This window comes from Dacryopinax primogenitus, assembly GCF_000292625.1.
Source record: "Dacryopinax primogenitus strain DJM-731 SS1 chromosome Unknown DACRYscaffold_3, whole genome shotgun sequence".
Taxonomy (NCBI): domain Eukaryota; kingdom Fungi; phylum Basidiomycota; class Dacrymycetes; order Dacrymycetales; family Dacrymycetaceae; genus Dacryopinax; species Dacryopinax primogenitus.
This window is the reverse complement of record NW_024467200.1, coordinates 1,214,610-1,228,674: the sequence shown is the minus strand read 5'-3', so window position 1 is coordinate 1,228,674 and position 14,065 is coordinate 1,214,610. Positions and strand designations below refer to the sequence as shown.

General features: G+C 52.8%; 5 protein-coding genes across 5 annotated transcripts; all 5 read right to left on the bottom strand.

The window, feature by feature from the left end:
- Window positions 1–50: 50 nt before the first annotated feature.
- DACRYDRAFT_20530 (uncharacterized protein) lies at window positions 51–1,532 on the bottom strand. The gene is made up of 3 exons (XM_040771968.1): window positions 1,085–1,532; window positions 919–1,039; window positions 51–858 (listed from the first exon to the last, which is right to left on the bottom strand). The coding sequence occupies exons 1-3, from the start codon at window positions 1,246–1,248 to the stop codon at window positions 808–810; spliced, it is 336 nt and encodes a 111-aa protein (XP_040631851.1). The 5' UTR covers window positions 1,249–1,532; the 3' UTR covers window positions 51–807.
- Window positions 1,533–6,588: 5,056 nt separating this feature from the next.
- Window positions 6,589–7,394, bottom strand: DACRYDRAFT_47361 (uncharacterized protein; the record flags this gene model as incomplete). The annotated part of the gene is made up of 3 exons (XM_040774754.1): window positions 6,589–6,849; window positions 6,930–7,168; window positions 7,220–7,394. Coding segments are annotated over 3 exons (675 nt in total), but the record flags the coding sequence as incomplete, so codon positions are not given.
- A 776-nt stretch (window positions 7,395–8,170) lies between these two features.
- On the bottom strand, window positions 8,171–9,027 carry DACRYDRAFT_20529 (uncharacterized protein). Its single transcript, XM_040771967.1, has 6 exons — window positions 8,864–9,027; window positions 8,608–8,810; window positions 8,479–8,542; window positions 8,340–8,413; window positions 8,251–8,280; window positions 8,171–8,202 (listed from the first exon to the last, which is right to left on the bottom strand). Exons 1-4 carry the CDS (start codon window positions 8,974–8,976, stop codon window positions 8,374–8,376), a joined length of 420 nt encoding a protein of 139 aa, XP_040631849.1. The 5' UTR covers window positions 8,977–9,027; the 3' UTR covers window positions 8,171–8,202; window positions 8,251–8,280; window positions 8,340–8,373.
- A 273-nt stretch (window positions 9,028–9,300) lies between these two features.
- DACRYDRAFT_20528 (uncharacterized protein) lies at window positions 9,301–10,420 on the bottom strand. The gene is made up of 3 exons (XM_040771966.1): window positions 10,173–10,420; window positions 9,999–10,119; window positions 9,301–9,939 (listed from the first exon to the last, which is right to left on the bottom strand). The coding sequence occupies exons 1-3, from the start codon at window positions 10,367–10,369 to the stop codon at window positions 9,787–9,789; spliced, it is 471 nt and encodes a 156-aa protein (XP_040631848.1). The 5' UTR covers window positions 10,370–10,420; the 3' UTR covers window positions 9,301–9,786.
- An 80-nt stretch (window positions 10,421–10,500) lies between these two features.
- DACRYDRAFT_20527 (uncharacterized protein) lies at window positions 10,501–13,774 on the bottom strand. Its single transcript, XM_040771965.1, has 3 exons — window positions 13,705–13,774; window positions 13,381–13,652; window positions 10,501–13,327 (listed from the first exon to the last, which is right to left on the bottom strand). Exons 2-3 carry the CDS (start codon window positions 13,525–13,527, stop codon window positions 10,709–10,711), a joined length of 2,766 nt encoding a protein of 921 aa, XP_040631847.1. The 5' UTR covers window positions 13,528–13,652; window positions 13,705–13,774; the 3' UTR covers window positions 10,501–10,708.
- Between the last annotated feature and the right edge of the window lie 291 nt (window positions 13,775–14,065).

Below are 14,065 nucleotides of genomic sequence, written 5' to 3'. Positions count from 1 at the left end.
GCAAAACGACAAGACAGTGCTCGTAGGCATCTTGAAGCTCCGGCACTAACTCTGCTACCTCGGCCAGACTCTGCGTTGTGCTGTGGATCGTCGCGCGTGATTAAGGGTATTGCCCCTCCTCTAATTCTCGAAGACCGGCGAATACACGCCTTCCGAACGTTGGACGCGCCTGCCAGCTCGTTTGCCGAGCGGTGTACCGCGCGCAGCCCATTGGCCGGTGCATCGCAATCGATATTGATCCGTCCGTCCGTTTCTTGTGACCCGCCCAAACCCTCCGATTTCAATCATCAATGCACTGTATCCCATTCGCGCGGCATCCATTGCATATATACATCATGCTCCGGCAGTGTGCGAACGCGGGGCACAGCTACGACGCGTCCCGCACACGCCCATTAGTCATTCAACCCAAGTGCAGATCCACGATTTCTCGAAAACACGGAAATCAGGAATTAGAAATGGTGGGCAGACCGAACAGCCTAGCCCAAAGTATTAAAACAGAACGGAAAAGAACGAAACGAAACAAGATTGTGCGGAAGGGAACAGCCTGAGAGCGTATTGTGGAACCTGTATTTTGCCTAGCGCACTTTTTCCCCAGTCGTCCCCTTTCCCTGTACAAAACGGGTATCTATAGCCTGACGTGGTATCAACTTGGGAAAGTCGGAGCGCGGCTCCATGCGAATGTGTGGAAAAGCACAATGAGGAGAGGTGGGTCGATGCATGCATCGTTCGGAGAAAGAGGATGATCATAAACATAAGGAGAGAACCGCAGGACCTGTATATCACCAACAGAGCGAATCTGGGGGATGCCTACCGCCCTCGGCCTGCCCAGACGTTGATGTTGTAGCTCGCGTTTGTGGACTGTCAGAAAGAGTGTATTGAGTAAAAGGTTGTTGGAGATGAGAGACGGGATGGACGCACGGCACTCTCCTGGATGATCTCGTTCAGGGTACGGATAGAACCGCGCACGATATCGGCATTCAACATCGCTGGATCTCCCATTTGGCGCGCAGCGAGTGCAGCGACGACTTCCTCTGCCACTCTGTGCTAGATCAGCTTGGTCCCCCATGTGGAGGGAAGGGCATACCGAGCTAGACGAGCGGCGCGTGGCTCGATCGCCTGAGGATGAGTGCTCGGAGTGGTAGGGAGGTCGGGCATGGGTTGCGTAGGTGGGGAAGGGGAGGTTGAAGAGGATGAGGATGAGGATGAGGATGAGGATGCCGGTGTCGATGATTCAGTGCTGGAACTCATTACGAAACTTGGTGGGAGGAAGCAAGAGTTGACGATGCTACGTTGTTGGATTGTTGGATGTCGATATTAGCTGGAAGAGGGATATTCGGCGCTAGCCAGCTAGACAAGCCAGCAGAGACGGAGGAGGAGAGAGGAAGGGCAAGAAATGGACCCTGTTTCATTCCGTGCTGACGAGGGGTGTATAAGGGAGTCTGGCAACAAAATTCTCATCACATGCTCTGCCCGCTGCCCTGGGCCTGCCTAGCCCCGAACACAGCGGTGGCGAGAGTCTCTCCTTGAATGGGGGCAGCAACCACTTGAGACACCGTTGGTTGTGGGGGAGAGACAGGGCGAGACCCAACTGCGCTGGATGCCGGCCGTACCATGCCGAAAGGAGAAGAGAATCGCCCGCGAGGGGAAATGAGGCGGAGTCCAGTTCAGGGCGGAATTGGTGCCGGGGGCAATACGTGCCACATGCCTGGTGGGTATGCAACTCCTGCAGGGGGGCTGCCCAGCCACCAGCCTGCTGGCTGCCCAAGTCATGGTGGGAGAGCTGCGCCTGTGGTGGAGCGTGGTTCTGGATTGCTTGCCAAGCTGCTGTCGTCCTCATGCTCTGGCTTGTCAATGGGCAGGACATGTTTGTGCCTGCCCCATACCACATTCTCTCAGCTTGTTGTGGCCACTTCTTGTTCTGACTGTCTTGCATTGTGTGCATGGGCTTCTTGCTCAAGGGCTGCAGCCTGCTGTTGGAGCTCATCCATGGTCATTGCATGAAAATGACAAGAGCCTGCCACAAGTGCATTGCATAGCTGCATGAGAGACATGAGCCTGCTGATGCTTGAAGGATTCTTGATGCCTCCCACAAGCAGCCAGCCTTCCAAGGTGACATGATAATGATCCTCAATATCTTTCAAGAATTGTGCATATGACATGTGTATATTGGGCATTCCCGTCATCCTTCCTAGCAGAATGTGAGACAGCAGCTTGCAGACATGCATATTGAGTACTCATGAAGGCATTTGTCTAGCATTGTCCAGATGGCAGACTTGTGCTCATTGACACAACTCTGCATGTTTGTGGCTGCTTCTTGAGCATGCCTGCCCCCACTCATGACCCAAGCTTCAAGTGCAAGAACAAGTTCTTTGATAGGAATCTTCAGCACATCCTTGAAAAATGAGCGGCAAGCTTTGTCACCGAACCATTGTGGCTTCGCATAGTCTTTTACTGAGCCTCGGAGCATGAAGCTGCAGGCATGACCACCCATCCGAATGTTAAAATTCATTGCCTGCTCAATGTGTGTCAGCAATGACATTGCCAGCAAGATGCTGGTGCTCACTTCATGCTGCAAGTCATCCTGCAGCTTGAGGGTATCTGTGAGACTTGCCTTTGGCGCAGCTTGCATGCATATATGCTTGTTTTGTCACAGAGCTAGCACTGCATGACAAGCCTCCTTGAGTGCTGCTGGATTCACCTCCAGCTCAGTCTGTTTCATGATGACAGCCTTGTGGCATGATGGGTTGATGGGCAAGAACTGCTTGCCTGCTCAAATGTAAGTGACCAGGTCAAGGATTGAGAACAGATTTGCACACCTTCCAGTCTATACTGCTCAGCAAGCAAGTGCCTTGCAGCATTTGTTGCACTCACACCCTCATTCTTCTTCTCGAAGCATTGAACTCCATAAGCCTTGTGGATCAAGTGTTTCTTCATGCTGAGCTTGTCAGTGAGTCCATCAAGCTCCTTGGATGTTGCAAGCTCAATTTCCTGCATTCTCTTGCAAGCTATTGCATGCTTCCTATGTGTCTCAAGTGTCTTGGTGCCTCAGTGCAACCACACAATTACTGCACTGCTTGAACAAGGCATGGGATTTGGTCCAAGTGGGGTGTGTTGAGGGGCAAGAGGTGGGATCTAACCGACTGGCCCCATTTGAGATACTAGTCATGCTCACTCATGCCGGTCACATGAGACAACACACTTGAGATTACAGGCAACAACATGACATTACGCGCTGAAGGCATGCATGAGCAAAAGTACAAATGTATGTTCTAGCTGTAATTATTTTTCATGAAACATTTCCCTCCACATCCTGCCCATGTTTCAAGACACAAATATAGCAGCTTGTCACTGTCGACAGCACACATTAACCAAGAATAAGGTCAAGCAGTGGGATCAAGCACAGGAAGTGCAAGCTTTGGGGCACAGGGTGAGATGAGCAGCAAGGAAATGCTGCAAGACCAATGGTGTTGACTTTGGCTGCTTGAGACTGAGAAAAAGCGAGAAACAAGGAACCAGAAACCAGAAAGGAGAAAGGAGAAAAAAGTATGCCTGCTCTCCCGCCCATGCTAGCAAGGGCTCAACCGTCCCTGTCATCGAGCTGGATGTCCTTCATCCTGTCCAGCGCTGGTTCTGGAATGGGTGCTTGAGCAGGTGGTCCACATTCCTGTGGAAGTAGTGGGCCAGGTCCCATGCAAAGATGCATGAGCACTTGTCAAAAATCAGGTTGCAAGTGGCTTGATCCACATGATATATCATGACCCAGTTATTGATGCACCAGCACACATTGTCCGGAGCTTGAGGCACAACCTGCTTGTCAATGTCCTTGAACAGATTGTGCAGCAAGGTCATACGAGAAGTTATCATGACCGGCGGGGGTGTGGTTGAGTTGAACATGGGAGAGCAGAGGCAAGTGCAGGGACAAGCAGGGGTCACAACCATCATGGGTAGGTTGGCAGAGGGTGTGGAGGGTACCTTGGATGCAGGAAGGGCAGGAGGCACCTCATACAATGTTGCACAGGCAGCTGAGCTGTTGCCAAAGAGAAGAGTACCTGTGGAGGGTGTACACAAGAAGGGTGTGCCATGAGAGGGGGTAGCAGTCATGCCACAGCTGGCCGTGGGCATGCCAGCATAGCCAGTGCTAGGGCCAGCACCATGCCCACCCTGCCCACTGTCTGTCATGCCATTTGCGAGGCCCAGATAACTAGCACTCACCATACCCATCCCATTCAGCAGGTTGAAGTACTGCCATGGCTCAAAGTTTGGGAGGGGTGTGTAAGTCACATTCAATTTGTTTGTGCCTTGCTGGCATTGGGCTTGCATATATCTGTCAATGTCGTGCATGAGGCTCATCACCACAACATTGTGAAATATGTTCATGAGCCTGACTGCAAGCTGATTGTAGCACTCAGGCCAGAGATTGCAAGACGCCCAGAACTGGGTCACAGGCAGGTGGTTTGGGCTGTTGTCGAGGTGAGAAGTGATGAGCAGCATGGCTGAGCTGCCCAAGATGTGATCACCTGCCGTGAGCTAGCAAGCAGGTTAGCAAGATCTTTGCGCATATAGTCAAGTTTCATGCATATAATCATACAAGTTTGGCATGAACTCCTCCTGATACACGTTGCACCAGAGGCGCCCCTTGAGACCCTGTGTGAACAGGTGGATCATGTGACTCGCAAGATCAAGGCCGTCAATTGTCATGTTCCTGATGCACCTTGGCACAGTCACGGCAGCAGCATGGTCATGGTCCCAACTTGCTTGCACAGCCTTGTTCCAAGATCCGAGGCCCCAAGGGTTCAAGGCAAGGTGAGGCTGGATGTATGGCATGCCCATGCAACCAGGGCAAGGGTTGGCAAGACTGTTGAAGCTGACAATGCACGGTACTACTGCTGTGCCACCCAGCAGCATGTACTGCAATGCACTTTCAGTCGATGTGTTGTTGGTTCCAGGTGGACCAGATGGTGCAGGAGTCAATGGGGCTTGCACTCCAGCATGATGCTGGGATGCAAGCAAGCCACCCTGCATGCCATCAACTAGAACAAGCATTAGCAACAAGATACATGTGTCTTGCTCAAGGGCAAGGAGCAAGCAGGCTTACAAGACATCTGTATGTTCCTTCCTTGTTCTTGTATGTGAGCAAGAGGCAGGAGAGGGCAAGGGAGAGAGGTGAGACAGCAAGGAGTGTGAGAGGTGGTGGGGGGAAAGAGAGATGTGAGGTGAGAGGGGTGGGGGCAAGGGGTGAGATATATGTGGACAAGGCTGCCCATCCCGGAGGCAAATGCATAATGGTGCATGGGCCACCTTCTTCTTGCTTTCTTGCCTTCCTCAACAGAAACATGAAATCTGGCTCAATACTTGCTTGAGAAAAATATTCTAGACTATTTTGAGAAAGCAGAATTCAAGAATTCTGGATGCAGCATGATAAATGCAACACAAGACTCTGTGAACAACCCAAAGGTTGCAAGCACAGCAGACATGCATATGAAACGTGCAGCAAATACATGTCAGACATGTTATGAGCAATTATTGTTCTCAAAATTAAATTTGAAAAATGTACATTATAGCTAGTAGTATCTAGAGCAAGAATCAAGAGCAATTTCTCAGTTTGAAGGCTTGATGCATAAGAAATCCAGCTCAAGAGGCTAGCTGTGCTGTCAGGAAAATGCTCATTGTGAGCCATTTGCATGCATGCCAGAGAGTCACGGCCATGGAATCATGCCTCTTGCATTCCAGCACGGCCGGCTCCTGCAAGTCAGTTCATGTATTGGTCATGAATTTGCAAGAATAACAATATCATGATTGCTAGCTACGAGATGACAGGCTTTTCCATGAGTGAGAATGTTTCAAGCAACTCATCCACCTCAAGCACCTGCTCATCATCTAGCACCTGGTCCTGAAGCCCATCTGCTGTGAGCTGCTTGCATTCCAGCTCACCCTCCACCTCAGACTTCATGAAATCTTGAATCTTGTTGGGACCATTGCTTGGATCTGTGCTTTGCATGATGTTGTCTCAAGCAGGGAAGGGCGAGGCAACCTGGGCATGCCTTCCCACAGTCAATGTACCACTAAACCCATTCAAGGTCGAGATGCACTGCAGCAAGTGTTGAATCCATGCATTCACATGTAGCTGCTTTGTGAGTACCATGCTCATCTTGGCAGCTAGCAAAAGGAACCCTTCCTGCTCAACCTGCTTGACCCTTGCAAACATGGTGTTTGGCTTGTGGTGCATGGCAGACCACACATGCTTGATCTTGACATTGAGCTGCTTGATCTCCCTGTTTGTGCAGTGCAGGAGAAGCCACTTGACAGTTGCTTGCCACACTCACGGTTTAGACCAAGGTTTCTTGAGGATGTTGTTCCTTGAGTATCACAGAAGCATGAAGTCAGTGAGAAACGAGTACTCAAGGATGCACTGGAAAGTCAGCATTGGGTGAGACAGCTGATGAGCTTGCTTGTTATAGCATTTTAGCACAGATTGGATTGCCACACTATGCAATTTGAGTGCTTTCACAATGGCAGCACACCTCTTGTACCCTGCTTGAATCTCATACCCAGCAAGTATCAAGGTGGAGAAGCTTGCATACCCATTCCTCATAAATTTCTCTTTTCCATCTCAAAGAGCCTCTGGACTATGAGACTCTCCAGCTCATCTAGCGCATCATTGTAGGCCTGGTTGGCCAGATCCACCTCCGTGTGCTGCCATTCCTCACAGTTTGGAGTCCAGTGAGCAGTGTCAAGTATTGTTTCATATTGACAGATGGGGGCTTCGAGCCTCTCTTCAGCCTTGATTGCGGCCAGATGATCACACTCAAGCATTTGCCAGCGCACCTGCTCAGACAGCAAGTGCCAAGTCTCCAGGGTGCTTGCAACAAATTGCCAGTACCCATCGTTGCATAACTTGCCCCTGCAACATGCATCAAGCATTGCAAAACAGTCACAAGTTGACACTTGTACCTTGTCACCTGCGAGCTTTTCAAGGTTTCAAGATACTTGAAGGCAACAACATTGTGTTCAGGCTTGTGCTGCAGGTTCTGGAAGTATTTGCACTCCTCTTGCACAAAATTTGGGAAGTCATGGTCTGCAATTCCAAGCTCTTGCTGCAGCTTGCCAAGTGCAGTCGCATAAGTGTCTAGTGTCATGAGCGCTTGCCAATAGTTGCCTAAAAGCCAGTCTTCTGTACTACATGAGGATGATAAGCTCAGAAAGGAGCTTATGCACATACCCAAGCCTGCACAGTGATCCTCATCCCATTGCAACCAGAACACATGCAGTGTGGCATGCTGGTGATATTCAGAGGCATGCTGGAAGAGGCTCACAGTCAAGTTCTGCTTTGAAGAAATCCACTCATTTGTCTCAAAGTCTTCCAGTCCAGCGGTTGTGATGAAGCGTGGGTGAAAGTCGAGCTGGCACTTGTGGTTATGTGCATACCCATGAAAAGCACCTATGAACAAATGCAAATTCTTGTGTCGTGCTTGCTCGCCCAACTTGCTTCACTCAATTGTTTTTGTGTGGTTGCATCCTACATCATAGCCCATTGCGAGACCAGGACCATAGACATCCATGAGCTTTTCTAGACATGTGAGTGAGTATTTTGCCCTAGGCTCTCATTCAGCCCATAATGCTCACTTGACACAACAACATGACCTACCTCTCACCAGACTTGATCATGTCTGCCAACAGCAAGACAAAACTGTGGCGACACAAGCAAAGAAAGTTGCTGCACATGTGAAGAGCCTCGCACCAGTGCTTGCCTTCATGCTGAGCATGGGTTGTCACCCAGCAAGTAGTGCAGTCTGTGGCTGGCTTGGCACAAGAATCATGCGGTCCTTCATGGCAGGTCTTATTCTAGAAATGCTATTAGTGAATACAATACATTGAGATGGCGCATACTACATACCTTGGGACTGCCAACTGGCTTTTCCATCTTGAATCGGTCTACATCTTCTTGAGATACAAGATAGTCGCTTGCAAATTGCCGCTGATCTTGATGACCTGCGCCTGTGAAGCACTTACTCAAATTATTATTGTCAACGGAAAACAACTTCGAGTGAGGCAAGGTAGGCTCATTCTCGACCTACAAAGTGGCATGAAGCAAGCAGCTCAGGCCTGGTTTTGTAACACGCTTACTCAATACTTGCAGGCAGGGCACGAATTGCGTAATCTCCAGCCTTGGCCAGCCTGGCTGAATGTGCACTTTACCTGGTCCTTGATTGCACGTTGGACTTGAAGCCATACATCATAGGCACTGCTTACGAGAATGTGCAGATGCTGCCAGTAGGGTGACTGCATGAAACCGATGGTGTTAGCAAAGCTGTAAGAGGCAAGATAAGAAGTACGCTTACATCATGCAGATCGCACAAGATCCTTGAGAACGCCTCATGAGAGATGTATGCTCACACCCTGCAATGGTGCAGGACTTGCAGCACATGCAAGGATATCACCCATCGCAGCTTGTTGGGCATGCAAGGTAGATAGCCTCACCTGACGATGTGGCCAAGCATATTCTCGTTGTTGAGTGTGGCCAAGAATGTCTTGGTCTCGATGCCTGTGCAGATTCTTGGTCAGCACAAGAACTGCGAGAAGGACGGGACACTAAGCTTGCGAGCTCACCATGCCATCCGACCACACGGAATGTGACAGTGCTCATCTTGTGCAGGCTGGTGTTGCCATGGTCAGATGCAGACAAAGGCTCATGTTGCCATCGGAGGTATGCCTCGACTAAAGCCAGCATCTCAGACGTCCAGCGGGCATGCTGGGTAGCGAGCCATTGAGCATGAGCTCCATGCCCAGTCTTGTGCCTGGGATTCTGAGACCTGTAACTTGTGTTAATCATGTGATGCTAGTGGGCTTGACCATGAGGACGCACCAGTATTTCTGCAATAGCATGTTCACAGCAAGCTCCTCGTCCCTTCCCTTGCCCAGCTCATCACCATCAGACTCCCAATAATCCTCCAAGTTCTCATCCCCATCCCTGCCCATGTCATCTTGTAGCATGTACAATTTGTGCTCCTCTGGAATCACTGCCGTGTTGCCAGCGAATTGGCTCGAAACAAAAGTGAGCACTTGGTCCTCCTCGCTTGCACCTTGAGTTTTGGCTGTATCTTGACAAGGGAGATGCAAGCAGCAAAGCTGTATGAGCTCCGAATGAAGTCAAGCGGTGTGAAGAGGGCGTGAGACTTCATCATGATCCAACATGCCAGAATGGTTGGCTTGAGCTCAAGCAATTCGAGCCTCCTTGAGATGTGAGAGTGTTTGCCCACAACCTCGCTTTGTGTGCAATGAGTGACGAGAGTCAAAGACTGCAGAGACATGCACAGCACGTGATGTACTGCTTGCCAACTGGCAAGATAGTGGCACCCCAGCAAGCGATGGCAGAGGTGAGACACCGTCGACTGGACAGACGCCGAACCAGGCCGAAGCGGCGAACGGGCAGGAAGAGCGACCACCTGCATACGGAGCGGCGTGAGCGACTGAGGGACTGATATTGCGTTTCTATCCTTTACATCTTCGCACGTTTGTGGGAATAGATTCCAGAGCTTCCTTTCCAGATCTATCCCACCGACCTAGAGGGATTGGGTCCTTGGCCATTCACATCTCGACGGTTCTCATCGCGTCCAGCCTCCCGGGGAGCAAAACCACTGATGCAATCACCTTCCTTTTCAAATGCCCGACGTCAAATCGAGGTTCTCGATCGACATCTGCTGGGCTGCCACCATGATCTTGAACTTGGATATCTGGTATCATATAATCAACATATATGCTGTACATGAGAACCCTCTCCCAGTGGAGTCACTGCTCTTGCTTCGGTGACTGTGGATGTTCGGCACGCCTTGTCAGAGAAGACAACCGTCTGAGATGCGTGCCACAAGTTGGTGACTCTGCGTGGGCTTCCCGATCGAATTCTTCTACTGCTTCTTGGAGGCGGAAAGCCATTCTTCGGTCCTGATTCGGGAGAGTTACTTTAGTTCGCCACTTGGCACTTGAGAAGAAAGTGTACTAGCCATTGAGAGCGTCGCTATTCTATGCAGCACGTCAACTGCAGCTCTGACTTGTTCGTTAATGTCTAAGTTTGCCCCAGGTTCTTGCTTCGCTAACAAAGCCACTCGCACTTCCTCTGCCGCTCTACCACATGTTCACATTAGCCTCATGCTCGGGCGGAGGGCGAGAAGACCTACTGCCTCGCAAGCGTGTAGCCCTGTTCCATCGCCGCATGGTTCCGTGCGGAACCGAGTTCGAGTTTCTCTTCCCTCAGGGTGCGCAGTGCAAGCTCGGCCATCTTATACGCCCGGACCCCGAGGGGGAGCTCCGACGGCACATGATACTCGTGCGGTTTGTCAAGGATGCTCGCGTTTTCGACATTAATGCTGGCCATACTGATGATAATCCCGGTTCGGTGGGGAAGAAACAGATGTGGGGTAAGGGTCTTCTTGGTGGCTTGACACCGGGGCGGGGACTAGCGAGATGGGATAATATACTCAACTACACGTGACGTCACGCGCCCACGGAAACCATATGCGAACAATCATATTGAAGTTACATGATACAATGCGGGCCGGAACAAGAAAGTACACGCCCGACAATGACACGGAAGCTGTACGACAGGCCAATGGCCAGGCTTCGAACTGTCCCAAATCTGAAATATGTATACGCAGAGGCGAGGTCGGCCCGAGAGTCCGTGCGATATGACGAAAGAAACATAATAGCCTGGCTATTATCGGCCCGACGAGTCAACGCGGGTACCGGAGGTGTTGCTCGGAGTTGCGGGCCTGCCCGCACGCGTCTTCGGCTTGCCGCACGCTGAGAAGGCCATCGGTACAGGGTCCTCAAGACCCAAACCCCGAAGGGTAACGCCTTTATGTGAAGGGGCCAGACTGCTTCGCGGAGTTGTTGTCGTCGGAGTTGAGGCGTTGAAGGAGGTATCGGCCGTGAGTGAAGGGTTGTCAAAGGACGCGGCTCCACGTGACGACAGGGTATCGAAGTGAGTCATTGAGTCCCTGACCTTCGGGGGCGCCGCTCCAGCCGGGAGGGAGTGGAATGGGCCGTGCTCTCCATCCCTCACCCGCTGTGGGGGCTGAGGAGCGTCCGTCAGGATCGGGTACCCAAATGTGAAGCGCTTTATGCCACCGGATCGATGCGGCTCCTCTTTCCTCTCTGCGCTTGGGCCCAGGTCGATTGGTGACGCCATCTCCTCTGATCCCCTGCTATTCCGCCAGGCGGTCGCCGGTGGCGGCTGGAGTTCATCCTCTAGGTCGGGACTGTACGGCTGTTTTGACCAGGCACTGGGTGGAGACCCGGTCCCTGCATTGAATGACCTGCGGAGCGGGGAGGGAACTGGCGAGTCCAGCAAGTCGGTACGGCTTCCTGGGAGGCTGCCACTCGCGATGATCCTATGGTGACTCACAAATGGGACTGGGCGGCGCCGTGGCGGGGTGGAGGGAGCGGGCGGAGCGGGGATGGCGGTGTAGGAAGGGGTACCAGGTCTAGAGGAAGTTGGCGGTAGGTCGGAAAGGGCGTCATGGTATACCGAATTTGTGCTAATGGTGCTGATGGGCCTGGCACCATTCTGCGGTGTACTCAGGCTCGTGGGCTGGCGTGGATGCGGTTGGTTGGGCAAAGGTGGTAATGGCGGCGGCTGCGGGAAGGAATGTGCATTGCCACCCATCTCGAGCCAGCTCTTGAGGCTCGTCCCGCCCTCTGTGCGGATCTCTGACATCTCCGGAGGCGCAAACTCGGCCTCACTTTCGGCTGTCGGTCCCACTTCGGTCATACTCGCATGGCCCTCCTGGCTAGAAGTAGAAGGCCCTCCGCCACCGATCAGCCCCATGCGCATAAACCAGCTCAACCGTCCCATTTTTGGAGAAGGGCTGCGAGTGACCCGCCGTGCCACAAGCAGTTCCGCAGTTTCATGCTCACCATCACCTGGAGACTCGGGACGGGATGCCATCGACAGGGGGAGGGTTAACCTGGATTGATTTGCGGAATGGACCGCGGAGGGTGTTGAGAACGAGCCGGAGTCGCGCACCGCGGCGAACGGTGGCACAACCGGCGAGAGAAAGGATGGCTCCCGCACCGTGGGGAGCGGTACAACACGGCCGCCGCCTCCCGCAGCGGGAGGAGAGTGGAAAGGTGGCGGCGAGAGGGGCGGTGAATTATGTCCGACAAGCGGCGTCTCTTCTTCCAACAAACCATCCTCCGCCGCGGTGCGGGAGACTTTTCGGGCAATGCCGATACGCGAGGATCCCGTTCCCCTAGAGCGCCCGCTACCACCACTCCCGGAGCCAGCACTTCCCCTACTGCCGTAAGTGCCTGTGATGAGGGCTAGGGTGCGCCCTGCCCAGCTCGACACGCTTCGCCTTTGTTGTGCATTCTCCCGAGCCGCTCTTTGTTCCGGTGTCCAGAGGTCAAACACTGTCCCTTGGACGTTCACCCGCCCATCGCTGGGTCCTCCGCGCCCGAAGAACATGCTCTGGTGGACGCTGTGACTCCGCTCCGCAGGTATCCGCTGCTGAGGGACAAGCGAGCGGTTACGACGCTGCCTCCAGCGGAAGAGACAAATGAGGATGAGCGCAATTAGGAGGAGGGCGAAAAATAAGCCGATGGCTAAAGCGATGATATTGCGGGTCGGAAAACTGGTGGAACCGGCAGCGATGGCGGTTGGGGTGGAGGAGGAGGCGGAAGCGGTTGAGATCACGCTTTGGGAGCTTTGCGAGATATGGCTGAGAGATGAGACGGAGGCCGCACTTGCCGTGCTTTCTGTTGACTGTGCTATCGCGGAGGTGCGGCTGATCGAGGACACGGAAGCGACACTGGCGGCACTTGCGAGGGAGGTCAAACTTGCTGCACTTGCAGTTGAGCTTGTACTTTCTCTTGATACGACGCTCGCTGTGCTCTCAACACTTCTTGTGCTGCTTCTGCTCTCTCTTCTGCTCGAAAGACTTGCGATTATAGCACTCGTCATGCTCACGCTGGCTACGCTCTGAGCGCTCGCGGTCGATTGGGTGCTCTCAGTACTGGCTGTGCTTTGCATACTCACGGAGCTCGACACTTCCGAGAAGAAGCTCTCGACGCTCTGACTGGCCTGCTCGGCGATAGACAGCTGGGAGAATGCGGAGGTGATCTCCTCGGCGAGGGAAGTGGAACGGACCGAGGCCTCAGAGAAGGTGGACAAGAATGCCGGATCGGTCGTCTCCGGCAAAGCGGTCACTGCTGCGGAAGCCTGGCTCGCTACGCTAGCAAGAATAGACGCGGGGTCCGTCGGTGCTGCAGCTGCGTTGTCTGCAGGGGATGTCGGCCCACCATAGACGTACACGCCATCTGTCCCCAACGGGATCTGTCCAACAACGGTGAGCTCAACAACCCTAGCGACCGGACGATAGTGCGCACCGACGGCCCATAGTATGTTTGCGGGAGCAGAACGACCGTATACTGTCTCTCCCCATTCGCTGCTGTCGAATAAGCAGAGTAGGATAGGTAGTCAGGTAGCGGTTGGTCCGTCTCGCTTCCCTGTCGCTTCTCCCATAGACGTGTCATCTTGTTCAAGATATTTAAAGATCTGCGAAAATACAAAGTAAGTGATTGCCCAGCAAGTCGTTGTCGTAATCGTAGTGGTGTGGAGTCGTGGTGTTGGGATGTTGGTCAAGAAGCGGACTCGCCGCCTGACCATTGTCCAATCAGCTGCGGCCAACATTGCACATTCCAGGGACTTGCCTTATAAACTGTGCCTGTCAGCGTGCTGTCAAAGAAGTTCGTTAGTAAAGATCGTCAGTATTCTATCTTTTGATTTGCGGGATTATTGGTTTGGAGGTTTGTGCGCTGTGCAGAAGAGGAGAGGAGAGGGGGATGATGGTGGGAGTGGACGAAACCACCAAGAGAGGTTTAAACATGCGCCCGCTTTGTCGGACTCGGACGCGGCTCCTTTTTATTCGTCACGTGCGAGCATTCCATGATGTTGTTGCTCCCGCCCTGCTTCCGCAAGCTGATTCTCCGACTTCTGCAGCGCCACATGAGCCTGAAGGGCGGAGGCAGCACGTCCCTCCGGACTGGTTGCGAGGGGTCAGGGTAGGACTGG